Below are 27,723 nucleotides of genomic sequence, written 5' to 3'. Positions count from 1 at the left end.
AATGTGGTAAAGGTGGTAATGCTGTCAGTCAGGGTACAGCCACTGTAAATAGTCTAGATTGACACAATTCCCTGGTGCTATTTAAAAGCAGTGAAGCAGTTGACCTTAGAGAGCCTTCAACATCGCTTTAAAAATCCTCTGTTTAAAATGAAAAATACTGTATTATATGGCCTTGGTGTAGGATTTAAGAGGGAGAGTTGAGTTCACTATGAAGAAAGGCCTTTTTGGAATGAGCATCTCTAAAGAACAGGGTTAAGTCACCCAGAGGTATCCAGCCATTTGCACCTGTATTACTTTTATCCATAGTTAGTTGCTGATGACTTTTACATCTGTGAAAGCAAATCAGACATTTAGTATCGTTACCGAAGCAACATGCTGCAACCCAACAGGAAGAGGTACCGACAGATGAGTTACCATTTTTGTGTTGCAGGAAATTACACGATGTAGAACAGCAGCCTGTTTTAAAATCTGACAGATCATCATGATCTCAGGATTCGTGGTGTGTTTGCAGTTCTGCTGGATAAGAGAATCTAGCCAGCCAGATCTAAAATCTTCATGCCTAGAGACTGGCATTTGAATGACAGCCTGGACGGTGGCCTGCTTGGTGACCTCTGATGATGGGAAGTGTAGTACATCAAGAGCAAAAAGACAAGGTTGTAGACAATCTAAAAGTCCTGCTTCTCTAGTGCTTCATGCTAGATATGATTCAGCCAGACTCACCAGTGGTTTTCATAGTACCATCCTTTCTCTTTGCCATTATGGAAGAGAATCACAGGTATTTGGCTGCAAATGTAAAAGCTTGAGGGTGCTGCTCAGAGCTTCTCTGTTCCCTGGAAGAATGCAGATTTTCATTACAACCATGGCAGGGGGCTTGGAACTAGATAATCTTTAAGGTCCCTTCTAACTGAAACCATTCTGTGATTCTATATAGCACTTGCATGTGGCTGGGAGCTTAGTCCCTAATCCCCTGTAGGCCCCCTGCCTGGCCTCTACCCATGCCTAAGAACAGAAAAGTTATTCAGTTGTATCAGGTTGGAAATGGTTCTGGATACGTGAACATCACCTAGAGCTGAACAGCCACTGAAACGCTTACCAGGACTGGTTGTTTCAGGATTGAAACAAGACCAGTTCCCTTCCTGTACTAGTGGTCTCTAATTCCCAGCTTTTTCTGGGAAGATGGTGCTAGAGGCACAAGAGCGGGTGCTGTTTCTCCACTGCAGGGATGCAGCTGACTCTGCACTTCAGCTAGGTGCAAAGGCCAAGATGAAGGGGTGACAGAGTTGCACCTTAAGGAGATGCTGGCCATCTGCTGTCTAGAGACTTGTGATCATCTCCATGTGATAAGGACAATACCAAGCCCTGAGTGCCAGTGACTTGTCCTATTGCATGGCAGCAAGCCAAATAAGTTCTCCTCATGGCAGATAGCCTGCAGATCAAGTATTGAACATAGAATGGAGCATGGCCCGGACGTGCTCCGTGCTCTAATGGTAGCACACTGTCAATGTAGTTGCAAGTTATTGGACATGGACTGTATGCTCAGACCCTCAAGGGGAGACAGAGTCCACAGATCCAAACTAGATGTGGAACTGTATGCATGACAATCCTGCTCTGTCTTAAGGATGCATCCCAGTCACCATCTGCCTTAATAGATACTGTCCACCTTCCAGTTGGGATGCCAAAACTCATAGTTCTGTACTAAGAAGGATTCACTGTCACAGGGATCATAACAGCAGCCTTGCTGTGTAAGTTCCTGAAGTGGCCAAGAACAGCGGCATGGCGCTCCTCTCTGTGTTTACATGCTCTAGCACCTCCAGAGGGGCTGCCTTGGACACAATAGGGCAGCTTTTCACCTTGAGGCCATGGGGAGGCACACAATAGTGAGGATGTTTCAGGGCTGCTCGTCTTAATAGAAAAGAGGAGACAGTTAGGTACCTAACCCTTCTTAAGGGTGGGTTAAGGTACCGAGTTCATCCTGAGCAGCAAGACTTTCCCTCCATCATGTGTGCCTGAAGCATGCTGTGTTGCCAAAGGCAGCTATGGACGTGATGGCACCCCAGAAGGAAGTTAACACAGGAGTTAGATATAAGGATTGTCAGAGTGTTTGGGCAGAAAGGGTTGCATTCAAGAATAGGCTAGTGCTAGCTAAGCAAGAACAAAGTCTTAGTAGTATGAGGGCTAGAGTTTGTCTTCTGCTCAGCAGAGAACTGGAAATTTGTGATTAAGCAGTTTGTGACTGTAAAAAAAACCACTCTGCAGTACACACATACTAGCTGTAAGCCCTAGTCAGCACTTCTCAGATCTTCAAAGATGTGTCTGAAAGCAGAGGATGCTGTCAGTGTCAGGACTAAAATTGGAATGGTGCTCTCTAAGACAGCATCCATGCAGCTGGTGTTAACAGGTATTGCTCCTCACCACTCAAGGTGAAGGGGATCAAGGGGCCTGAGTGACAGTGGATAGATAAATACGGTCACACGCAAATAAAACTGTTGTATCATGTTCCTTCTACTTACCTCATCTGGGGAAGGCTCAGTCTTCATGGAGCTTCCTGGCCTGCCCCATCCCACCTCTTCATAGTCCGAGGCCTGGTGTCTTCTTGTTTGTATCTTTACAGCAAGGCAAAGAGCAGGCTCAAGAACAGGTTTAAATATACTCCAGTGATGCTCCTATTCGGATCCAGTTTTGTAGAACAGTGGTGCACTTGATAGTTGTCTTGATGAAGAGATCTACTCACCACATGCAACCCTGCATGCTCTTGGAAGGTTTAGGAATCTTTTTGATCGACGCATAGAAAATTTCAAAGAAAAATATGGCATTTCTCTGCTCATTGTCTTTCCTTGACAGGATTTCAGGAGGGCCACGAGAGGGCGATGTGTCAGCAGAGAAAACTTCCACAAGATGAAGTAAAGGCAAAGTGGCCAGATCTTGTTCTTGTTGAAAAAAATGCTTTCCTACATAAAGAAAATACAATGCTATTTTAAAACTACAAAGATTAAAACCTCCAGGAACTCTGAAGATGGAAATCTATCTAGCCATGCATTGCCAGCAAGTGCTTGGTGTTTTCTGGTAAGAAAGCTAAGAAATAGCAGATTCTTTCATAAATTCTTGAATATCCCACCTCCAGGAAGCAGAAATGGGAAAAGGAGCTTGTCCCATAAGTGACTCTTTATTGGAAGGAATTTTAGAGACTGATTACCTGGATGGATGGATGATTGAGCGATGGTGGCATCCCAATTAGGCCAAGAGCTGACAGCTGTTTTCTCAGTTCTGTCTCTGAATAACCATTCCCTTCTCCACCTGAGGGCCCTCTGCGTGACTGGTAGAATCCAAATCACAGCAAGGATGGCAGGTCCTTAGAGAGCAGCACCACAGAAGAGACATAGCTAGGTGTGTGTGAACAGCATTGTACCGGGGAAATGTGTAGTCCAACAATGGAGGTACAACTTGGTTGCTGCTCAGACATTTCTCCTGGAATGAGAAGTGTCAGAGGAGGTACAGGGGGGAGACTAAATCTCTATCTCTTCTCTTCTGCAGCATCTCCTGGTGGAAAAGATAATAAGAAAGTAACGGGTGCTTGCAGGGAAGAACGTGGAACAGAACAGAGGAAAGGGTGGGCTGACAGATGAGCGTCAAGGGGCAAAGTACCTCATCAAAGCAGTCTATGCAGCTGCTTCAGAGTTGAAGCAGTTCTTGAGGACTTGGACTGAAATAAATCAGGGAGTGAATCAGCCTAGCAAATACAGCTCTTTAACCAGAAACAGAAGAATTCAGTTCCAGAGGAGTATTTTTTTCCCCAGCACCTCAAGACAGGTGCTCAGCTGCACTAACAGGTTATTCTGAAGTCATCCAACTTTCAGCGCAGTACTTTGTGGAGATGTCCAGAGTCTTCAAAATGGACTCTTAAATCATTAATGGAAACTGCAACATGTCCAACAGCTGAAAAACAACTCTTCTAGAATGGAGTAAACTTTTTAACCTGGAACTCTGTTCAATAGAAGTCAATGGGATGTTAATCACAAGTGTATATAATGGCCTATGTTAATCACAAATGTATATAATGGCCTGAAGACAAATACATTGTTGTATTTGCAGCGTCCCATCAGAGGACGAAGCAACAGTAATAGGCAGAAGACAAGCATACTATGAAAGTGTGACAGGGTTTGTTAATGATTATTGTTTGTCCCTGCTTTCTGATATTACAGTAGAACAAGGTTGACCTTTAAGAAGGTCCCCAAGACTTAAAAATTAAAGCATTTAATTCGAGTTTGTTGGCAGTGAGTAATTTTTTTTAACCAGTATGTCTAACCAAGAAGAAATGAGAGCAGCTATTGGTTAGCTTTGCACTGTTGTTTTTACCGTAGGCTTCATAAAGCGAGGCTTCCAGGATGCAGCTTCAGCCCTTCCTGTTCCACGTTGCAATGGAACCCCTGGGAGCTACAATCATTTTCTTGCTGGTTTGCAGTGTCTGCCTCCTTGTCTGTTCAGCATGGAGGAAGATGTCTGAAACTGGGAAGCTGCCTCCTGGGTCATTTCCTTTGCCCCTCATAGGAAACTTGCTGCAGCTGAAGAATAACTTGCCTGAGTCAAGTGGTTGTAACTTAAAAGCTGTGTTCTTTTTTGGTAAATTGTTTCAGCTCAGTAACAAGTGTGGTCCTATGTTCACAATATGTTTGGGCTCGGTACGTGTAATGGTGTTGTATGGACCTTGTGAAATAAGCTCTGATTGATTGACAAAGGTGTAGAGTTCAGTGGAAAAGGACTTATGCCACTCTCCCAAAAGTTCTTCAGAGGAACAGGTACTTTCCTGCAAGATTCTCCCTAGGTAGAGTTGTTCTTTGGGGAGGATATAACTGAGAAGTCAGAAGTGGGAAGAGCTGATGTTTCATTTAGTATATGAGCAAAGCCTGGCAGAATCTGGAGAGATCTTTGGCTCACTGACGTTAAGTGGTCCTAGTCTCTTGCTGTTGTAGATGGTAGCTGTTGGACCTTGTAAGGTCTGGGTTATGACCTGGTGAGCAGGTGGCTGTGGTGGCATCCTCACACAGCTTTCCACCCTAGTAACCAGTTACTATGACATCTCAGTGCGACAAGTATATCCTAAGATAGCCAGGGCTGCTTTTCTTTTGGGGCCATTGCTCTCCCTCCCTCTCTCCCTCATTTCCGAAGACTTGGACTATGAACAAAGGAAGTTTAGGCAAGCTGCCATAAAGAAACCAGGTATCTCTCTGACATGATAGCAAGTTAAAGAATTTTACATAAAGGTACTGCATAGGGAGTAGCAACTCAATACAGACACAATATAGGAAATCCATGCAGTAAAATAGTACAAACTATTTGCAATTAGAAATATAAAATGAAAATGAGAATCAATGTGAGAAGAGTGAATAGCAGTTCAAATTTAAAGGTAAAGGTTGCTTTGAAAGATGCTAAAATGCATTTAACCTGGGAATTATGGCAGGAAATCTTTTCTACCTTACCTAAGTACAGAGTCCAAATTTCATCTGAAGGGCAAAAGCCAATGGAAAGACCAATTCATTTTTGCCTGCTGAAGTTTCTTACAACTAGTGTTCCCTAGACTCTGCAACTTAAAGCCTTGCTAAAGCTTAACTGCCCATACTGGTTACCCATGCTGCTAACCTACAGCATGCACAATCATTTTATTCTATCTCTAGTGGTTATCATATGCTGTTTCCTATAAAAGAGGCCACAATTTAGCCTATGAAGAGAGTTCAGATTAGCCTGTATGGCTCTCAGAGCTTGTTATTTCTTGCAGTGTGTGAGCATGGGACGGAGGGTTTTATTTTTAGGGAATTAATCCCCTTGTGCAGAGTTTTGAGTTTTTTCCTTTACTTTTCAAGTCATATTTCAGACAACTGCAAATGAAACACATCAGGAAGCTGGGGCAGGGAGTCAGCTGGAACAGAAATTAGATTTCACGAGCTAAGCAGTAAAATGTGTTGGCTATCCTTTCTGCAATCTAACCAGTTCTGCGATCTTGATCTAAAAAATGAGTAACCAAAGTGTGGGCGTGTGTGTGTGTGACTATTAAGAGGGCCACACATTGCAGAGAGTGGAAAAGCTGTGCTCCTTGGACTGAGTGTCTTCAGTGAAAGAAAGAAGCCAAGTAAGGCATACTCCATAATTGAGCTTGAAAAAGAAAAAGCACAAGTGTGAAAACATTCCTTGGGTCCCTCAGCCACAAGAAAGTTGGAACCTTTGCTCCGTGTGTATCCCACAGCACACGAGTATTGTGAGTTACGGTTATGACCCATGTGAAAAACATCTCTGGTGTATTTGTGTGCCAAACAGAAGATCCATTTAGAAAGGTGAGTCCTAGAACCAAAGTTCTTCAGTGTTAATCAATACTCCAATAGAGAGCTTCATCCACAGGATAATGCAGTGCTGGTGAACCTCAATGCATCCTGTGTGATACAAAGCCACTTTCAACTCTTAGGCTTCTTGACAGTCATATATAGCTTAACATGCTACTGTATGGAGTGATCAAGGAAGCACTGACATCCCAAGAGGTCAAAATGTATCTTTGGAATTGTAACTGGGAGAATAACTCAGAACCTTGATAGCTGTGGTTAAAAACACTGTTTTCATAATTTTTCCTTTTAAATGCAGCTTCTACATGGGAATTCACAAATGTCTTGGCATCCTTTCCTGCAGCCTTCGAGGGGTATGTAACATATATGTGCACATAAGGCTCTGGTATGCACTCCGTCCGTGATTTTTTTCCTCTTCAACAAAAAAAAAATCAGAGATATTTGAGTTGAGTTTACATCCAGCTGATTCACACTGCTTGTATTCACCTTTGATCACTCCATCTCGTTGACTCATATCTATCCTCAATGTCCAGATATACAATCAATCTATGTATGTCATGTTTTATAACATGAGATGTCATGTATGTCATGTCATTTATAACAGTAGCTCAGGCAAGTGCTATTGCCTTGTTATGGGAAAAGTGCTCAAGCACATTTGTTTGCTTCATGGGTAATTTCACTGAATTCCTCGCTTGGGACACCTTTAGTGGGTTTGAGAACTTGCCAGTTCTTTTCTTTGTTAGTGCTTGCCCAGCTGGCTGCTGCTTCCGTAGCTGCTTCCCAGCTTCTTAAAACGTCTTAGAAACTTGAGCTCACAGAGAGAGATGTTTGTGTTCAGTGAGAGGTATTTGGGAACTAATAGCAACAGTGCACAGAATGGATTAATCGAGTCTGAAAGCCACTTCTTCATGTCTCCAAGTGACAGGACATTGTGTCAGGTTTGCCATAGGAAATTCTTATATCCCTACCTAGTCCTGCACATGAGCAAGCAATGAATGCACTCTCTGTACAGTCCCACCAGAAGAAAAAGTCTGGGTAATGCTGAGTGCTAGCAGGCAGGGAGAGAGCGCGCAGTACGGCTTTGTGAGATATGTAGAGCTTTTCAATGATGGTTGATTTTTTAAACTGATGTTTTTTCTGTTTAGTGGTCAACAAAGGTTGCTGAGATAAATCCTATTCATTAAGCATTACATTTTTTAAAAATCTGATGCTTAGTCCTTCAGAAGGTGATAATATTACTCGTTGCTAAATCAAGTTAACCCAGAGGAAATGTGAGCAGCTGTTGGTTGTCCATCGCACTGCTTTTTGTAATGCAGGCGAAAGAAAGTGAGGCTTCCAGGACTCAGCTTTAGCCCTCCTTTAATCTCAAAGCCCCGCTGTGTATCATGGTGGAGTCTCTGGGAGCTAAAGCTGTTTTCTTGCTGATTTGCTCCTCCTTGTCTTTTCAGCATGGAGGAAGATGTCTGGAACAGGGAAACTGCCCCTGGGCCATTTGCATTGCCTGTTTCAGTTGTGGCACGGATGAAGAGGAAGTATGGAGAGCTTTCTTCTGTTTGTCTGGTGAGAAGACTTGTAGTGGTTGATCCTTTTTGGTATATGGCGATCAACTAGATGATATTTTCATATATCCTTCTTTCATTCCAGTTTCTGTGATTCTGTGACATTTGTGGCTTCTGCCTTTGCAATGCCATACCACCAACTCATGGTACATCAAGCTTATTAAGATTTATTAAAGGAAAGAAGTTTTGCCCGTTTCACATAAACAGTTAATGCTATTGTGGCAATATTATAGTTGTTGTCTTTTTCCACATAGCACAAATTCATGTCTCCGTCTTCACAATAACCACTATAAATTATACATCACAGGGAATGAGATCAAGTTAGGAAAAGGCAGTCCTACATCTGTACAGGTATGCTTGGCAACTCATGCAAAATCTTTATCTTTTTTTTGCCTGATTGTAACATTGCTTTAGTGATCTTTTTGTGCTTCATAAATTAATGGGAAGGTGCAAGCTGCCATTCATGTAGTAAATAGCACTGGGGGGATCCCAGTGTTATTTTGCTTGTCGTCTTTTGCCACAATACACAACTCTGTAACCACATTTGGGGTTCTGATGGGTCTTGTAGGGTCAGTCCAGCCTCCTCCCACATTGTGAGTGAGAATGGAAGTTTTATAGGTCATGGGCCAGCTCAGTCTTCGGTCTATAATACATTTCATATAAAAGAGTGAAATGAAACAGACAGATATGTACAAGTCGTGGAAAATATTTGGGAGTATTAGCTTTGTGGTGGCAGGTGTTTTTTCCTGGGATCTCAGAAAAACAACAATTCAGTCTACTAATACTTTATTTTTCAATTTAAATTTTAATTTCACAAACCTTCATTATAATCACACAAGAGACGACCCATCCGCCCAGTCATCAATAAACTCCATCCCCACCACAGGAGACAATATGTATTGGGGCAAGAATACGGTAGATTATCATCTTCTGACAGAACCCCCACACTGTTTTATGTTTACCTTCACAAACAGGTCACAAAGAAACTGAAAATACAGAGGAGAGAGGTACCTCAAGCTGAGTCTGTGGAAACCCTGGAGTACGAGCATCTGTACACACCCTGACGCGTCAGGATGTCAGGAGCCAGATAGGAACCTGAGCTAGGTGAGGTAGGTGCAGAGGAGAGCCTGTATCGTTTTGCACAAGGAACTGTCTCCTTCACTATGCAATTGCCTGCTTTGTCTCTGTTTAGAGCTGGCTGAGGTGATTATAAAAGCACCGTACAATTTTCTTTTTTAAGCACGTTTCTCTCCATAAAGTATCTAGCAAATAGATCCAAGTGTTTCGGTCTCAACGGACTGGGAAATGACTGTCATTCAACCAGAGTTTTCATGAGCGTGGGAACTGGCAACTGTCTTCACTTGGCTAACGTGGAATGAAAGAGACCTTATAAGGTCGGGGTATGTTTGCCAGAGTGCTGACTAACGGGGAAATGTCAATGTCCTTGCAATCCATAACAGGTTTCAAAGTAAAGTTCTGCAGGATGGCTATTAAAAATATGAATAGCTCCATCCGGGCCAGACTTTCTCCTGCACACATGCGTTTTCCTGCAAGTAAAAAATAACAAAAAGTGAGGTGATAGTGGAGTATTTTGATGGCAACTTATTTTAACCACTGTTCCATGAAAGTTCAGGCATCTCAGAATGGTCAGGCAGCGCTGTAGCATTTTGAGGTAGCAAATGAATTAAACTAGGAGCTAAGTATCTAGAACAATGAGAGTGCTCAGTGGGCAAAGGCAATTGGGAGGCTTTGGTTTCTAATGTTCTGCTGCAGTTTGATGGTAAGTTTGGAAAGAGAGACGTTGCCTGGCTGAGTCCCACTTCATACATCTCTTCTTGTGAAATGCATTGGGGGAGCTTTTGTGATTGCTAAAAAAAGAAATAAACTGAAACTCTGGTACAGGGGTTAAAGCTGCCCAGAGGTGACTCTAGCAGATCACCAGACATCACTGTACAGGCCATGGTGATGGAGCCACTAAAATCTTCAAAGAGGTTCTAGGAGAAGATAGTCTAGGATCTGAAATAGAAAGAGGTCTTACCTGCAGAAAATGGCATGAAGTAGTCACTCTTTTTAAAGGTACCATTTGCATTCAGGAAATGTCCAGGGTCAAATTTTTCTGGATTTGGAAATTCTTTGCTATCATGTAGGATGGGAGACAGCATAGGGAATATCATAGTGTCCTGAATTAACAGAGAGAGGAGAAGAAAGTTAACCAGTTTAAACCAGTTCAAAATGAGCATTTAATGAAGAAAAATGTGTGCTATTGGTACGGCAAAGATGTTTTTAAAATGAATTTTAATGGTAAGTCTGATTAGAGTATTTAATAGTGCTTCCAAATAAGTTAGAACTTCGACTGCTTACATTTATGTAAAAAAAAAAAAGGCAAGCTCTATGTTTCTCTTCACATAGAGGATGAAAAGTTTTTTTTTTCCTTTTTTCTTCAAATACAAGGGGTTGGACTCAATAACTTCCAGAACCCCTTCCAAACAAAATTATTCCAATTCTATATCACATTTCAGTGTTTGTGAAAATAAAATACAATGAATAGAAGACATCATTTTTTCCCAGAGATTATGACCTTTCTCGGACACAGTGGAACATACCTTTGGGATAAAATAATCTCTAAACTTGGTGTCTTTGATCACACTATGTGGGACATTAAGTGGAATGAAATCAATGAATCTCTGGATTTCATGGACCACAGCATCTGTGTAGGGCATCCGGCTCCGATCTGCCATGCAGGGGCTTCGGTCTCGGCCAATGACACAGTCAATCTCCTTTTGAATTTTCTCTGTTGGGAAATAAGTAAGTGTTGAATGGACAGGTCCCCCACCTGTTTGCCTAAACGTCTTCCCATATTTACAGCAAAACTTTCTTTTAACACACCAGGAATATATGAATGTACTTAGTACTGGTATTTCTTTCCTATGAATAGAACTAAGACTAACACACATTTCCACACTGCAAATACATGTTTTCTTTGTCGGGCGACCATTGCCACAAGTGGTAGTGACAGGAATTGTCCAAGTTGATCCCATGACGTATTAAAAAGTTTTCAATTGTTTATTTCTATTTCTATTACCTACTATCTCTGGGTATTTCTGGAGAATCAGAAATCCATGTCTCAGTGTGATACTGGTGGTTCCTGTTCCCGCAAGGAACAAGTCGAGGGTGGTTCTGCTCAAGGTCTCAACGGTGAATTCTGAGTGACCATTCCCTTTCTCCTGGGGGAAGATTTGGCAGAATGTTTTGAATGACAAATCTAAGCAGCTTGTTTAAAAAAATACCTATAATGTATGTTTTTAAACACATCTAACGTACTTTCAAAAATACGACAATAACTCTCCAGAACACCAGCATTTATGGTACTTTTACTAAATAATATTATGAACCTTTTTTAATATGGGAGGAGCACTGAATTATATCAGCCAGACTGGTCTTAGCTTTCCTAACTTTGGCTAGTGCTGTTAATTCTATATTTAAAAATCCTTGATAAGAAAATGGAGAGGATAGAACTAAGCTGATATACTAAGAAAAGAAAGTTCCCCTCTGTATTTTCAAAAGCCCAGTGCCCTGCCACAACTGAAAAGAAGCTGGGATTCAAGCAGTGGTTTTCTTATAATCCAATAAATCTGTTGCTCTTACATTACCTGTTCCATTTTGTTAAGAAAAGCATCAATAAAATCTCGAGGACAAGTGGGATCCAGGGTTTCCTGGTGTTCTGCTATGATTTTGAAAGTAAATTTATCAACTTCCTCAATATTTTTTATCATTTTTTGATGAGGCCCAGGTAAATAGTCCATGACAGTGGGGATGAAATTGTATAGCTGTAAAAATAAAATGATGGAAAAGCATATTCTGATTAATGTGGATACAATAAAATGTTCCCCTAAATGTTACTATGAAAATGGGGCAATTAAAGACCTACTGTTCCAAAAGGGTTTATTATTCAACAGGATTTTAATGCCTTTTACTTTATGGTTTCACTATATTCAAGGATAGACTTCACTTGAGCAACTTTTGCAATTATATCCTTCTTTGGACATATAATCGCAATTCCATAAGGTAAGAAAAAACAACAGGAACTGGTTATTTAACTGCCTTTTTGGCTTTCAAAAAATTTCTCCAAATTTAGGAAAATCCACTCCAATTAAAAATTAATAATATGAATAAACATTAATAAAATATTACAATCATTAACAAATTTATTAATTAAATAAAACTCTACACACCTGTGTGTGTATAGAATTCTGGAGCTTGTTATTTTCCTCTAGCAACTTGATTAAAGTTACAAATTTCTTGTCCTCATAGTCAAACCGATCCCCAAAGACGATGGAGCAGATGATGTTGGAAACAGCGTGGATTAGGAAGTTGCCAGGGTCGAAGGGTTGCTCTGCAACAAAAAAAAACAAACCCGGTGTCTTGCTTTCAGTATTTCAGGCATCATCCTCTCCTCTGACATTAAGGGAAGTTTTGCATTCTCTTGAGACCCAGTGTTTTGCACAGTTTGAAAGGATGGTGAAGGACTTATCCAATTTATTCTTCTCTACTTGCAGTGAATTAATTTCCTTGTTTGAATGGTTTAAGTATCTCTTTTGTCCTGTTCTCAGCAGAACACTGGTCTGAGTGGCTTGGTTCCTCTTCAGCTGACACACGCCTGTCTGTCTTATAGACTGTTACTTAGAAATGGCCTAAAGATTCCCACCAACACTCAATGAAACCATAAGGACTTTGCCCTAGCCATGTCTTTAGGTTATTGCACTCAGTTTATGAACTCTATTGGCGTAACCTCAGTTGTATAACCCTCTCCTATGGTTTCAGATGCCTGTAATCAAAGTCTAGTTTTGATAGCACAGCTGCATAAACTTCTGAGAACTACAGTGTGAGAAAACAGTGAGATTAGACCCAAGAAAGAAAGGAAAGGTATAATTGTAGACAGTGATAGGGTGCATCTTAAGGTTTCAAGAGAAGAAACAACAAGATGAAAAGGTATAAAATGCTAAAAGAAAACCAAGGAGTCAGAAAATGACAACTTGTCAGCACTGAGAATCAGCCTATTCCAAGGAGCAATGGCACCAACCCTTCTCTGCCTGACTGATGACTCCCTGGCCATTGAAGACTCAGCAGATGCCTCATCAGAGGTTGTGAGTATGTTAATGCTGAGCCTAGTAGATAACTACTCCTATCTGCTTGTATTTGCATTAAGAGTAAGTAATGGCTTTATACTGTTCAGTTGTATATATCTTGCTTGCAAAGCCTTTTAGTATGCAGTAAAAGGTGCTGTAAATAGGTGAGCCAGAGATGGAAGCGTGCAGCTCGGCACAGGAAATACAGCATTACTGCGCTCATGAAAGGATAAAAGCAATGCAAGTGAGAGTGTTTTCTCTGATTTGTAGCAGGAATGTTTATCTATGAAGCCAGACTGAATTTTCTAGTGGCTCATGGGAAACAGCGTAGCTTCAGCATCCTTTTAGATCCACCTGCTTTTTCTCCTTTCCAGAATAAGCACATATTGAAGGCTGGCTGTGGAAAGGAAGCCCGTGGTCCAGGCTGGTACTGTGCCATTCTCAGGGGAAGTACTTACAAGTAACATTGTCTTATATGCTACCAGAAAACGCATTTATAGGTTGAAACCAAGGGGGTTACTTTATGCCCTGCCCTCAAAAGCAGCTTATATTCCCTGTTCCCATTGCATGCCCCCACCAATACTGGGAGGTATTGTCTAGTGTTCAGATGGACTGAACCCAAACCTAAATATCTGTAAATGAGTTCTCTGGTCACCCCCTTCTTCAAGATATTGAAGGATATCAGTATCTTGGCAGGATTCACGGCAGGTGCACATTGCTTGATTACCTGGCAGTGCCCAGCCCTGTCTCCATGGCTTGAATTCCACCAAACCTTTGGCTTCGAGGCCAAGCCATTCCCTTTGCCACTTCCTGTCTTGTTCCTCAAGCAGAACAGGTTAAAGGATGCTTTCCAATCCCAATCTCCTACATTTATCCTTCCATACTGTCACAGTGCCTTTGACTGACCCACTCCCAACAGTGACAAATTTGCCTTTTGGAGCAGGGAGCAGAAACAGCAGCTGCATGGCCGCTTCCTGGGTCATAGATTTGGTGAAGCAACCCCATACCCCTCATTGTCTCATTGCAGACACACAGGGTACACCAGCAGGCACAAAGTCCATGTCCTACCACATGTGTTCCTGATCCTCTCCACCAGAAAATGAGCTTCCTCCTGGATTCGCTCCTCAACGCTCTTCTTCCCCATCCCAAAATCCCGCAGGGTGGTGAGTGCAAATCGTCGGAGCTGCCTCCAGGTCTCCCCATTGCTCGTCACAATGCCTGACAGAGGAAGGAAAAGAAGACCTCCATGAGGAAACATTTTCCCCCCCTTGAATGGGAGATACACAGTAAGAACTCAACATGCAAAGACACCCCTATGTGGAGTTATACTGCAATTGCTATATTCCCAAAACCTTAGCCTCTCTGCACTTCTGTAGGCGACAAATCTGATCCACCTGTCACAGCATTTTGAGTAAAACTGAGTTTATTTCCAGAATAAGAAAAAAATATGTTAGGATGTAAATAAGAAAGTAACACTGGTACTGAATTGATCTTGGCCACAGGCACACGGCCTTTGCACTGACATAACTGCTCAAATGTTCTGCTATGCGCCTTCACACAGCGGATTGTTATTGACAATACCATTGATACTGTACTATAGTACCATGAAACAGGTACTATTTACCCAGATACGTGCCATACTGGGAACTGCCCTGGTGAATAAGCTCAGGGCCTAATCTTGAATGTGGTCCTTCCTGGGACAGCCTGTATTATCTTGTCTTTGTTGTGCTGTGGACTTTCCTTTTGCTGGTTCCTTAGCTGTTTGTGTGTTGTCAGTATTTTCAGAAATGGGAGAATGAACATAAGATGTTAGAGGCACATTTAAAAACGAAAATTTTAGCCAGAATTTGAAGCATGGTGAAAATAGAAAGGCAGTCAGTGAAGCCAACCTGGGACCTTAAACAGTTTTCCAGGGGTTCAATTTACTCAAAGGTCCAAGTAATGAGTTGAGCTTTTAGTCTTTTATTGCTGATTTGTATGCATGAAATTAGTAAGTGAAATCCACTATTCCCTCCTCCACTGCCCTCTTGGCTGTGCTCCTAAAGCGTGGAAAGCATGAGCTCGGTATGATAACATTACCAGGGACATACCTGTGCCTTGGAAGAGTTTTTTAAACAGTGGTAGATTGCCTCTTCCGCTGAAGACATCTGCCTGATCAACCAGAGCTTCTTTCACAACATCATAGCCATGCAGCACCACAACCTTTTGTGGGCCTAAATATATTGTGAAGACGGGACCATACTTCTTGCTGAGCTGTAGGAAAGAGGAACACAAAGAGCAACATGTTTGAATGTTAATCAAGTGAAAAGAAGTTTGTAGCAGAGGGGTCTGAGGGGTGATATGCCATTGTCCTAGCATCGCTGAGACATGGCGTTGATTAGCAGCATTGCAGAGACCTTTCAACTATGAATTATAGCCAGAGAAGAGGGAATTATACTAGAAATAGGAGATAGATAGGAATAGAAATGGTGACGTGTCGAGTCCAACTTCCAGAAAATAAAATAGTTCTTCATAGGGCTGGAAAAACATTCTGGAATGTCTTTCTACAGGGCACAGTGGATAACAGTTTACATGGGCCCGAAAAGCAATTATGTACACTTATGCAAGCCAGTGCCTGAAGGGCTTTTGAGCATAAACATCCCACAGTTGTCTCTAAAAACCTCCTGGGCCACAGATCTCTGGAAACTGGACGAGTATCTCAGCAGAGAGTCACTGCCTCCCTGCACTAATCACGTACTCTTTCCTGGGCATCTGCTTTTGGCTACAACTGCAGAAGGATTCCTGGGCTACTTGATCTGACCTGGAACACTTCTTGTCACGTTCACTTTTTGAAAACAAGCTAGATATAGTCCCAGGTTTTTTTATAGCGGGAAACTGCATCACCTAGTGCTCTGAAACAAAGCAGGATGCCTGAGTTTGCTCGTGATTCTCAATATTCACAAGCACTGAGGAAAAAAGGAGCTCATATGGGTGTGTGTGCATCTGACGACGCACACAGTGATGTCAGCCAGCACCACGATGTTGCTCTGAAGAACCCAGTGACACACCCCCCCTTCCCATCCACCTGCCACCCTCCTGTCACAAGCCCCTATGGACAGGGCACTCCAGCTGAACTCCCTCCACCTACCCCTTCCCAGGCCTGGCAACACACAGGTTCTGTCTGACAGATGCATGACATTAGCCAGGGGAGGGAATGAACACACTTCACCTCCAAACTTTTTTGCTTCAACCCCTTCACTCTCTACTTCCACGCCCAGGAGACCCTACCTATCTGCTAGGGAACAGAGGCAGCAAAATGGAGCAGACTCCTTCCCAAAAAAGGGCCAGGCCGTGTTTCCAGTGTTGTGAGGAGTTGGGCACAGGAGGAGTATAGTGAATATTGCAACAGCATCAGTGCCTTGATTGCAAATCCACTGCAAATTACAGTACTGCTGTGAGGTCAGCACAGGATGCATCATTAGTATAATTATTGCAAATATATAGACTTAGACTTGCAATATATAGGCTTAGATATATAGATTATTGCAATATATAGACTTCAGAAGCATGTCTTTCTGGGAAACCTTTTGCTTCTGTTTGAGTCTGACATTTGGTCAATGCAAATTAAACTCGTCAATTAAACTGAGACAGTCTGAACCATACTTGGTTTTATATGCAATGGAGAAAACATAAGAAAGAGGGATACAGTCTCTTACCTTCTTCAAGCTTTCAGGCAAGTTCCACAGGTTCAGCTGCAATATGTTTCCAACAATGGGGAGTGTGATGGGACCAGGAGGCTGCTTCTCTTTTTGCGATATGCTTCTCCATGTGGCAAAGAGAAGAAGGCATGAGATGCAGACCAGCAGGAAAATAGTGGTTGCTCCCAGGAGCTCCATCGTGGGCTGAGGAAGAGGTCAAATGTCAGAAGAGCCTGATGTTGGACCTGTAAACCCATGCTTATTTATATGCTGTGATACCAAAGCACATGGATGAAATTAGCCAATAGTGCCTCCCTAATCCTACTGAGGTATGAGATTACTTATTAATCTTCTCGAGATAAGAATGAACAAACAAAGGGATGAACTCCTTGTTTGCATACTGATTTTTTTCCCTCTCCAGCTTGTGTTCTTTTGCGTAATCATTCATGTAGCACTAAAGAAACCAAGTTCAAATGCTGTCAAAAAAACTCAAAATGCAGAAATATTGACAGCCTAGCTGCTATCTATATGCTTAAACTCTTGCTGATTGCCCTCACGCATAGATTGACATCTGCCAGCCCCTCTAGTGTCTGAGCACAGTGGCAGGAGGTGGTGTGGCTGAAAAGGGGCATCACTCCAGGTTCTCCCTTGTCATTTCACCTCCATTTCTGGAATGAAATTATGTAATTGTACCCAAGTCACACATGCAGGTTTTGAGGAATACACTCAACTCACCCTCATCTGACATTTTAACCAGACAAACCATACTATCTACAGCATTTGCATGGTCATGGGTTCTCCCCAGACCACAAGTCCCTGCAGTTACCTGCAGTGTCCTTTCTGATGTTTCTAGAAACTAGTTGAAGGTGTGAAGATCCATGAAAGGTAAAGGATTTTCATGCATCACCCTGAACAGAGCTTAACAGAATGATTGGTTTAATTAATATTGAGTATTTAATACAATGTAAAATCTTAAATTTACTATTATGCTTCCCACTCCTCCTCCCCACAGAAATCAAAAACCCTACAAATAGGATGAGAACTGTATGTGTTTTCTGGCAAAGAAGTAGAGCAGAACAGTTATTCAGTCACCTGAGACCAAAGAGCTGATACCAGGACTCCAGTGTCAAATCTTGTCTGTACATCATACGTAGTGTCTGTAAAGCACTAACCATCTACTGTAAACACTGTACTCATGCTCCTACAGCCCCTTGGGTCTAATGAGCCTCCCCCACTGTTCCCCCACTTTCCACTCATTCCCCAACTGCATGGCATGGCATTAGGCCGTATATTTCCTTTTTATGTGACTTTACGTAGGGAGATACTGCCTCTCTCTCGGAGCACATTGGAACATGGAAGGAAGATGACTAAGGCAAGTCAGGGAAGCTTGGAGGAAACATCGGTGTACAAGGGGATGTGAAAGGGGCTACGCCTTCAGCAGACACTCGGGCTTGCTGGATGGATGATGTCTTCCTAAAACTAGGTATGGGAAGGAGTCTTTCCTAAACTACACACATAATTACTGAATAGCATAGCTCAGGTTTCAGGAAACCTGTAGTGCGCAAACCAGCGAAGTGGGTACAAGGTGGGAAAAAGGAATTTATTAGGTGCAAAAATTATACTTATTTTCTGACAGTGCTTAAGTGTGAAGAGCGTGAATTACTCTTTGGTTATTAAGGCTAAGGAATGTTACTAAACCTGGCTTTTGTGAATCATATAATTGGCCTAAAGTAATGTTAATTCAGACCCAGTGAAGCCTCAGTAGCAAAACAAATAAGCAAGGGAAGAGACCATGGGGTGTAGAGAATGGAAGCTGATAACTGCAGCTTAAGGAAGGGGTTGGGAACATCATTGGAATAAAAAACCAATTAGTTTCACCACTGAAGGAAGTCTCAGTGTAACAAGAGACATGAAATTCCTCTTAAACTCACTCTGAATGAGAATCAGTGCCAAAGGATAGTATTTTCATTTCCTCTGATTAACAAAGGTCAGATATTTCCTATCTATGAAACTGGCGCTCAAACTGTTGCCAAACAATGCAGTGGATAACGCTGGTAAGAACGGAGTGGGTCAAACGGAGTTGCTCTGTACCAAAATCTTCCTGGACAGCTCTGTTTCAAACAGTTTGCTATTTTTTTTCTTCTTTTTTTTCCTTCTTTTTTTTTTCTCTCTCTTTTTTTCTTTCTTTTTTTTTTTTCCTTCTGTTGTTGAGGAGCTTTGTATTTTACAGTCTCACATCCCCAGCAGGGGTAAGAAGTCCCTATTTCTATGCTTCCTGGGTAGGTCTTGCCCCACAGAAGAACCCCTTCCCCATCACTCCATAGGCTCTGGTCACACTCTGACCACTTTCTCGCTCTTCGCCTCAGACACACAGGATCTCTCTCCAGCACCTATTGATAGTGGGTGAGCATAAATGGGTGTCAGTGTCCTCTGGCAGTGCCTATTTCTCTCCACAGACCAGAAAGGGAGCTCATCCGGACTTTCAGGCAACTAATGTCCGATGAGACAGATCCCATCCAAATGACCGCATCAGGGACCATTTCAGTTCCTCTGAGCCAGTGAAACAGGCTCTGCCACCTGCCAACACTCAGCCCGTCCCATTACACCTTTTGAGATACATAACCAAAATGCTACTGACCTCTTAGGTGGTGTGACACTGGAAGTAAGCGTTAAAACTGATGTATTCTTATATATCCTATATATAGATATTCTTTTATATACATACAAAAAAGCCTTTTATTTTTCTTTCAGGTTATGGGCTATGAAAAGCATTTTCTTTCCTGCACCAACTCATTGGCATAGAACTTGGGTCCACATTGGTTCAATCAGTTCTTGAGTGCTCGTATCTGCCCTTTCATGTGTACAAAAATAGCCGGCTATACTGTGAACAGCAGACTTTGTTTTCTACTGAGCAGTCAAAATGGGATTTAAAGGATGGGCAGATTTTATCTTTAGCCCAATTAGCTGAGGATGAGCAGATTCTACAGCAGCAAGGAAAGAAACATTTCCCACCTAAATTTAGATATTAAAAAGGTAGGTCTACAAATCAGCTAGTCTCCCGTTAGTGGAGAAACACTAACGCTTCCAGAGAACAGGTCGTCTGACTTTTCTTATACTCCTATTTTAGTGTGAAATGAGTCAGTCACTGAAGAAATTTACTTGTGCCTCTTGACTATGAAGGGACCTCAGGAGACTTATACAGATTTACACCTCTGATTGATTGCTAGGGATCTGTTTTGAGGCAGATGACTGATTGCTTGCACATCCCTCCTGATCCTAATGATGTTCTTTATCAGCAACAAATTCTACATATTCTGTTACAATGGGCACTGCTCTGAATACTGCACACCAAGGGTATTTAAAATCAGAAGTGGACAGACGAATGAAATTGAGAGGAGCCTTCTAGGCCGTGTCTGGAGACATGATTATATTGCTGAGAACACTCAGTTTTATTGCCATCCAGGAAAAACTGAAGTTGTTTGCGTTTTTGTTTTCTTTACTTTTGCAGATAAGGTGCCTCGTGTTCCTCTACTGGCAGCGCTGAGGATGAACAACTGCTGTGAAGCCTAATGCGCTGGAAAAGCAGGGCTTTGCTCGCAGCATGGCTCCCACATCTGGACACGGATTTTTTTTATTATTTGTCTAATTACTTGCATAAGCCCTGAAGTATTTCAAAATGATGTTGGGATAAAGCCAGAACTGCTTGAAGGGATCCATGAGTTTCACTGGAAAGAGATTTGACTGCCAAAGGTCTTGTATCACCACCGATGACAGAAAGACAGGAATTATTTGAGTATAAAAGACCCATCCTGAGACAGTTCACATTCACAAGATGCACCTGAAAGACTCTGTTTCCTTCCCAGCGGGGTATGAAAGCAGATGCTGAGGCCTCTGGTCTTGTTATGAAATGGCACCAAGCAAAACACCACTGTATGAACCGAACTTTCAAAATCCAGGCCTTCCTCTCAATATCTTCTGGAGGCTGTGGCTTTGCTGGACCTGCCTACTGGCATGTATGGGCTGCCTCCTGGGATCCCAGCCTGTGTTAATACGCAGCCTTTAATCTGGGACCTGCATTTACTGTTTAATTCACCTGCTTCTGTTTTCCTCCAGGTTGGGTCTGTGACTAAAAAGACAACGTCTTATCCCCAAAACAGCCCCTTCAACTGTATTCACAGCCTACAAGGGTGTAATGGATCTGGCTTCTTCACAGCAGCCTGTAAGGCACCGTGGTTTAGATTGGTGGGTAAAACGGTGCTGATAACACACAAGTGTTTTAGCTATCGCTGAAGCGTGTTTGCACAGCATCAATGCCTTCTTGGTTGCTTACTCTGCCCCCAAATCCAGGTAGCAGACTGGGGGTGGGCAAGAGGTTGGGAGGGGACACTGGACAGGACAACTAACCCAAACTGACCAGATAATCCATGTCATCTAACATCATGCTCAGCAATGGAGAGGGATCCAGAGTTTCCACAGTGGCAAGCTGGGTGCAGGCTATTAGCCAGTGTCTATTCCCTGACTTCCATATACAAATAAAAGTAACAATTTTCAATATTTATTCAATGTTCAGAAATACTGCCCAGCAAAGGAAGCTATCTGGCTACAAACATTTACAACATCAGAATATATACCTTCTGGCTAATCATGGGGAGTGTGATGGGTATCAAAGTTTCTAAGAACAGCTTTACATAGGGTAACCCTTACACAACTACGTATGTTCCACAAACAAACTGAAACCAGATCCAGCTTCTGAAAGGGAAAGCCCTTGAACCCCAGGCAGTGGGATGTTGTATGGTAAGTTGAGAGACAAGGATATGCAATCAAATTTCTAGCATCAATGCCCTTAATGACATGCTTTAACTGTTAGTCAGCCATGAAGTGGTCAGACAGTTGGACTAGATGATCATAGTAGGTCCCTTGAAAATGCTCTGCTGCTATTCTATTCTATTCTATTCTATTCTATTCTATTCTATTCTATTCTATTCTATTCTATTCTATTCTATTCTATTCTATTCTATTCTATTCTATTCTATTCCATTCCATTCCATTCCATTCCATTCCATTCCATTACATCACATCACCAATTGTGCAAGCTCCAACCTCTTTCAAAAGTCTCCTGGGCTATCTGCTCCAGTCAAGCACTTTGGAATGCTGGATAATACTTGCACATACACTGTAAGACATCCAGCGTTCAAATCTTTTCTCACCCCTGAGACACAACTATATGTTAGACATGCTTTAGTGAGAAAAGATATAGGTAGGGAAGACTGGCTGGCTACAACTGGTTTTGGTGGGGAAAGGTCTTCCTGACCTGATGAAGACTGTTGATCAAACTGCAAAATTATCAGCAACATTAGCGTCTCTTTAGATAGGCCAGATTTCCCATCTTTCCTTAGCCTTTTCAAGGACAGAGCCTTTCTACCCTTTCTCTTTGCTAGGAGGAGGCTGGGAGTGCTTGGGAGAAACAAGATGTGCAAAAGGCGTGTGCTGCAGCAGCACCCCCCGTCCTGCTGCCGTGGAGGGCAGCCCCTGGGCAGACAAATGCAAGAGGGTCTAGAACTGATGAAGCCTGGAAATCTGCCGGCACTCCTGGAGAATGTCCTGAACCGTTTGCTTTTTGGCAGATTGAGGTCATGGAAGAGGAGACCGTGTCAGTTTTTCACCCATTTAAGTTTTTCCTCCATTGTAGTCTGGATATGAAGGGGGCTTTATGCCCAGTAGGATGCCCAGAAAAGCAAACCAAACATTAGGGCATTATTAAAAAAGGAATAGAGACCAATAAGGGCACCTCTTTACACCACCATACAAGCCTCTGGTGGACCTTTATCTGGAATTCTGTGTGAAGCTGCATTTCCAAAAGGATGGAGTAGATCTTGAAAAGCCTTAGAATAAGGCATTTAAGATGACTGAAAATCTGGCAGCTTAAATGGACTAGGTACCCCTGGGCTGGAAATGATATGAATGCAGTGGATATAACAGACACCTGTGAAACTGTGAATGGTTTGGAGAAGGAAAGAAGGGAATGACTGATCATATTCTCTTCCTGTACAGAGCTATAGAGCATTAAAATAGCAACTGGCAGGTTTTAAACAGGCAAAAGAAGGTGGCTCTTCACGCACCATACCCTTGAGCTGTGGAACACCATTTTGAAAGATGCATGTGTCCAAAAAGGAACCAGACAAATGAGAGAAAACCCATTGAGGGTACTCAAACACAAAGATACCACTGATGTCTTGGGAACCACTACAGGCTGGAGCAGTCTGAAAGCATTCTCCTGTTGCCATGCTTTTATTCCGTTCCTTGGGAACTCATTTTTAAGCCACAGTTGGACAGGATTCTGGGCTGGCTTGACTATTGTCACAATCCAGTACATCCATCCTCAGAATCTTATGTTCTTATGTTACAGTGTGACATTTCACTGAACATTTTCATTGAGCAGATTAGCAGAGTAGCCTGTGGAAATCATTTTGCCTGTTCTGCTGTGAATAACATCTCACCTACTAAACTCTTACTACTTTCAGATAGGATTCTTCTTAGTGCCTTGTAAAAAATCACAATATCAACCTCTGCCTTATTTCTGACAGCAATTTGGCAAAGGATCTGCCATGATCAGCATGTATTAAGGTTCAATGATAACTTCAACATTCAACAATTTGTGCAACGTCAATACTTGTAACATGCTACACTAGTACTAGAGATAAGATACAAATCACTTCATTAGTTTTCAGATCATAGAAATGACATTTGTCCAGCTAGCTCAAAAAGCTTGGTTAAATATTTGTGCATGAACTCACTGGACCCAAAACATAACTCAGCAGAAAAGGATGAAGTCAATGAAGTTCATCAGTCACTTGCAATACATAGCAAATTGCCTGTTTAGTCTCCAAAAAGGCAAGGAAATTAAGCTGATAACAGCCTTCCTGTGACCTGTGCTCCACCAAAAGTAGATCACGATGTTCCTGCTACAATCCATCATCTTTGAATAAAGCCAAGATGCTGAGCTCTAGACTGTGATCATCATTAAGAAAGCATAGACCCTTCCTTGTGCCAGGCAGAAAAAAGTCAGGAAATGGGAAAAGTCTGTCCTGGTGCTATACATGGTAAAGGAAGGCACAGAACTGATGGCTGCCAAATTGCAAAGAAGATGGCTGAGCCTAGTAGGGCTCAGGAGACTGCTGCTCCCAGCTGGCTGCATGGGCAGTAGAGCTCCTCCTGAACCATCTGCAGAACCACCATGGTGTACAGCAGGTCAACTGAAAGGTCCATGCCCCAGGAGATAAAGAAGTGAAGAGGCAACTTTATCAGATGTCCCCAGCTGTCACATCATGAGTAAAAAGTGCAGTAAAAGTGTAAATCATCTTTCCCAACTCTAGATGGTAATTGAGGGAATGTAGAATAACTTTAGAAAGAAGGACAGTGTCAGAAAATGGAAGAAAGTGAGGGAAGTGTGTTTAAAATACTATAAGTCAGAGAGAAGTACAGAGAGCCCTGGACAGGATGGAGGGAGGGCACTGCCTGGGAGGACCTTTCTCTGTAGAAGTCAGTGCCTAATTGGTGAGTATGTGGTGGGGCTATAGGGTACAAGGACAGAGACAGGTGACGCAGGGAGGACCAGTGGTGGCCTTGGACATAAACCTCAAGTCATTCCCTCTGTGAGGAACTACACCAGCTGCATGGTGACACAGGGAAAAGGAGTATTTGCAGAATTGAGGGGGAGTTTCCAGGACGCCTTTTCCACTCTTCACAATGGAAACCATCCATGAAAAGCTCTGGCAGCAAATAGTGAACTGACACAGCTTGAACTTTCATGATCTGCGTGCCACAAGGAACAAGAACTTGCATGACCTCACAAGCAGTACCTGGGTAGCAGATGAACAGGGAGTGCTTTCCTGGCGGGACACAAACATCGGTGGCTTGGAAGAGGAACTTGTCAATGAACCAAAGACAGAGTTCACTTGATTAAAGCAAAATACGTTTTTACTTCATGCTGAAGTGAGATTTTCTAAGCTAATCATTGTGTTTGAGTTTCATTTAATGTTTGACAGTGTTTGGTTCAGAGCCCACAGGGACCAGTGTCTTCTGTGGCAGCTGTCCAGATTTGGGTCTTGATTCTCTTGCCCCATCCCACAGCCAAAGCGTGTAACAAGCTCTTCCAGTCCTCCCCCATTACTGGTTTCATGTGTGGGACCACTGGGGGAACAAGGCCCATGTAAAGACTCTTCTGCTGCAGCTCTCATCCCTGCCTCCCTTAAGTGTGGAAGGTGGCTCATCATCTCGTCTGGAAATGATGGTGCCTAATGCATTCTCTCTCATAAACATGAAAGATGTCCCCTATCTTTTAGCTTAAACTCATTTGGAATAGTGGAAAAGGAGAACATCAACTATGATTTATTTTCCCTAGTTGAAAGGTGTGAAATATATGACATTTCAAAGAAAAATTGTCATTTAAAAAAAAAAGAAAAATTTGTGTATGTACCCTTGCTTTCTTCCTATGTGACTTTGAAATAGAGTTCATTGAAGTAAGTCTCCCAGTAGTGCTAAGGCTAACGATACTCGGTGATCCACATGTAGTACAGTACAATACATTCTGCTAGTATTCAATAGCTCAGATGATGTAACTGCTGGAAGCAAAACAAAGTATAAATATGAACTAAGCAGACACATTGCAAAGCCTATCTGATATTTCACAAGGACTTGGCAAGAAGGATATTTGATTTATCAGTGCAAATGGGTTGGTTAAATGTTTCTTAATGAACTCTGTTAATCCAGGCATCAGCTGGAAGGGTCCAACATCAGACTTTTTAAATAGCTTTCAGTGAAAATGGAGAGTGAACTTCCATGACCTCTTTCAATGTACCTTTCAATGTACCATGACCTCTTTCATTGTACGCTTCAAAGTAAGGTACATTGGCTCTTCAGACTAAGAGCTATTAAGGAAGGACCATTATTTATTATTTGATCCAGGTGTACTAGAGGGGACCTATAGATCAAGTGAGCGTGAAGGCCCGCCTAAAAGTACTTCATCCTTAATAAAGGAAAATTTAAAAAGAAAAAAAAAGGAACATCACCACCCTCTTTTTAAACAATAAAGTGTTCTTCCTAAGTCTGAATCAAGTTTCCCCAAGCCCTAGCCTCAATACTGGGTTCATCCTTATGACGTTGTGGTTTGTGCCACTATTGGACGCAGAGTAATTTGTTTTGTTTTCCATGGGTCCGTCTGAATATATTATGCAGACCGCAGACTGCTGCCTTTGGGAAAGTGAGACATTAAGGCAGAAAATCATCAGCCAAACCACTAAGGGCAGGTCCTGAATTTTGAATGGCTCACAGGCTACATACTTGCCAGCCAAGAGGAGAGGGGGGCTCTAGGTAAAATATGACCCCAGAGAAGCAGATCCAAGCTGCACGGGTCCATCATCTTTCCCCAAAGGAGACGTGTCAGATGCAGAGGTCCCGGGGTGCTGCTGGCAGGAAACCTCAGCAGAAAAACCTGGTCAGTAAGGAAGAACTATCTGGGAGTAGCATGTAGACAGGGTTAAAAGACAATCTGTGTCTGAAAAAAGGCAGGATGAGGGTGCAGCCTCTGAGCATCGGGTCTCTTGGGCAGCAGCTCCACTTCTGAGAGCTACAGGGGACTACGGGCTCGGAGGAAGAAGGAGGGACAGATACTGGTAAGTGTCCAATCGAAGGGTCCCATTTAATTCCTTAGACCCAGCCACACTCTGCTGCTGGAAAGCGAGGGATTTACGAAAGTCAAGGAGGCAATTCTGAGGCGTTTCCCCTTCTGTCATGAAGGGAAATAAATCTTGGCTGATATAAAGAGCAATTGAAAGTAACAAACAAACTTAGATGAGATAAAGCAGCTATTTACAAAAACAAATACAGCTATCTGGATAATTTATAACCATGGTATACAATTTTTAAAAGGATTTTAAACTACTTGCCTATGCCATTGTTTGTTCATTTAATTGTATTGATACATATGGAAATTTGTCGCCTACTGGTGTCATGTCTCGCTCTATCAGTGTGACAATCTGATAAGTAATAATCTGATAAATTGCTTATGGCTGTGCTGGGTTAAGTAAATTTTTGGCAAAATATAAGAAAAAGTAAAAAGATCAATACAAATTACTTTCTTTACATGCTTTTTTATTACGCCCTTAATTACGCCCTTAATCTCATGGACTCAGCAATTAAGCCCTTCAAGAGCTGAGCAACTGAAATCCTTGCTACAGTCCCTCACACAAGCTCAGTCTTCTCCTCGTCCCCATCCAGGGCTGTGACTGGAGGGGTGAGGAAACCCTTGTCCTCTCTCCCAAACTCCATCTTTTTGACCCTGTGACTATCACTACAGAGTGTGTTGCAAGCAGCCAGCAGTGCGTGCTATACGCTTTCACCTACTCAGCGCGCTCCTGGCCACTATCAGACAGGTTTTGGCATAGGTGGACCATTGCTCTGGCCCAGGCCAGGCTGCTGGCTCTTCTCACACTCCCTTCTGCACACATGTCCAGCTGTGTGTTGCTGTACAATTTAGGATGTGTTTAATTCACCCAATGACAGAGCTGATGTAGTGGGGGGGACACAAACGTAGCTCTCCAGCAGGAAGTAAATTCTGGTTTTCTGTTCCAGTTTTCCAAATCCACCAACAATTTTTTGAAAATAAACAGATCATCACTGCTTGTTATCACAGTTGTATTTCAGTAAACAAATCAGTTTAATTTACAAAGGTCATGTACTCATACGTTAACATCAAAAATGCTTTTTAAAGGTGAATAGAAGTTAAGTCCTTTCAGTACAGTCATGGAGGTAGTGTATAGGAGGTGGCTGGGATCCTGACCGCCACTGATGCATTCTCCTTGCCAGAGGAGAAATCGTGCGGAATGCTGTTTGGAAATAGTGTCATTATTAAACAGCCCATTGAGAGGCTGGTGGGTGTCCCTTGGCAAAAAAAAAACCCAACCCAACCACCACTGTGGAATCCTCTGTGTTAACTGATACTGTCTTATTTTGAGAAATGAACAACTTCTGCTGCTTG

The 27,723-nt window shown here is 42.4% G+C and overlaps 1 protein-coding gene and 2 long non-coding RNA genes across 5 annotated transcripts; 2 read left to right on the top strand and 1 right to left on the bottom strand.

The window, feature by feature from the left end:
• The first annotated feature begins 1,474 nt into the window (after positions 1-1,474).
• On the top strand, positions 1,475-8,504 carry LOC134516842 (uncharacterized). The gene is made up of 3 exons (XR_010071465.1): positions 1,475-3,063; positions 6,625-6,679; positions 7,775-8,504. It is a non-coding gene; the product is annotated as an uncharacterized LOC134516842 (long non-coding RNA).
• A 150-nt stretch (positions 8,505-8,654) lies between these two features.
• On the bottom strand, positions 8,655-16,936 carry LOC134516839 (cytochrome P450 2H1-like). The gene is made up of 9 exons (XM_063337496.1): positions 16,707-16,936; positions 15,102-15,264; positions 14,080-14,229; positions 12,118-12,278; positions 11,536-11,712; positions 10,968-11,109; positions 10,489-10,676; positions 9,924-10,065; positions 8,655-9,432 (listed from the first exon to the last, which is right to left on the bottom strand). Exons 1-9 carry the CDS (start codon positions 16,884-16,886, stop codon positions 9,251-9,253), a joined length of 1,485 nt encoding a protein of 494 aa, XP_063193566.1. The 5' UTR covers positions 16,887-16,936; the 3' UTR covers positions 8,655-9,250.
• LOC134516841 (uncharacterized) lies at positions 16,906-25,013 on the top strand. 3 transcript variants are annotated; one of them, XR_010071462.1, is made up of 5 exons: positions 16,906-17,017; positions 18,006-18,171; positions 19,440-19,721; positions 20,197-20,930; positions 22,127-25,013. It is a non-coding gene; the product is annotated as an uncharacterized LOC134516841 (long non-coding RNA). The 3 variants fall into 3 exon arrangements; XR_010071463.1 differs by lacking the exon at positions 16,906-17,017 and having other exon boundaries at positions 17,054-18,171; positions 20,197-20,701; positions 20,802-20,930; XR_010071464.1 differs by lacking the exon at positions 16,906-17,017 and having other exon boundaries at positions 17,054-18,171; positions 20,197-20,907.
• The last annotated feature ends 2,710 nt before the right edge of the window (positions 25,014-27,723 follow it).

This window comes from Chroicocephalus ridibundus, chromosome 6, assembly GCF_963924245.1.
Source record: "Chroicocephalus ridibundus chromosome 6, bChrRid1.1, whole genome shotgun sequence".
NCBI classification, from domain to species: Eukaryota; Metazoa; Chordata; class Aves; order Charadriiformes; family Laridae; genus Chroicocephalus; species Chroicocephalus ridibundus.
This window is presented reverse-complemented; position numbering and strand designations above follow the sequence as displayed.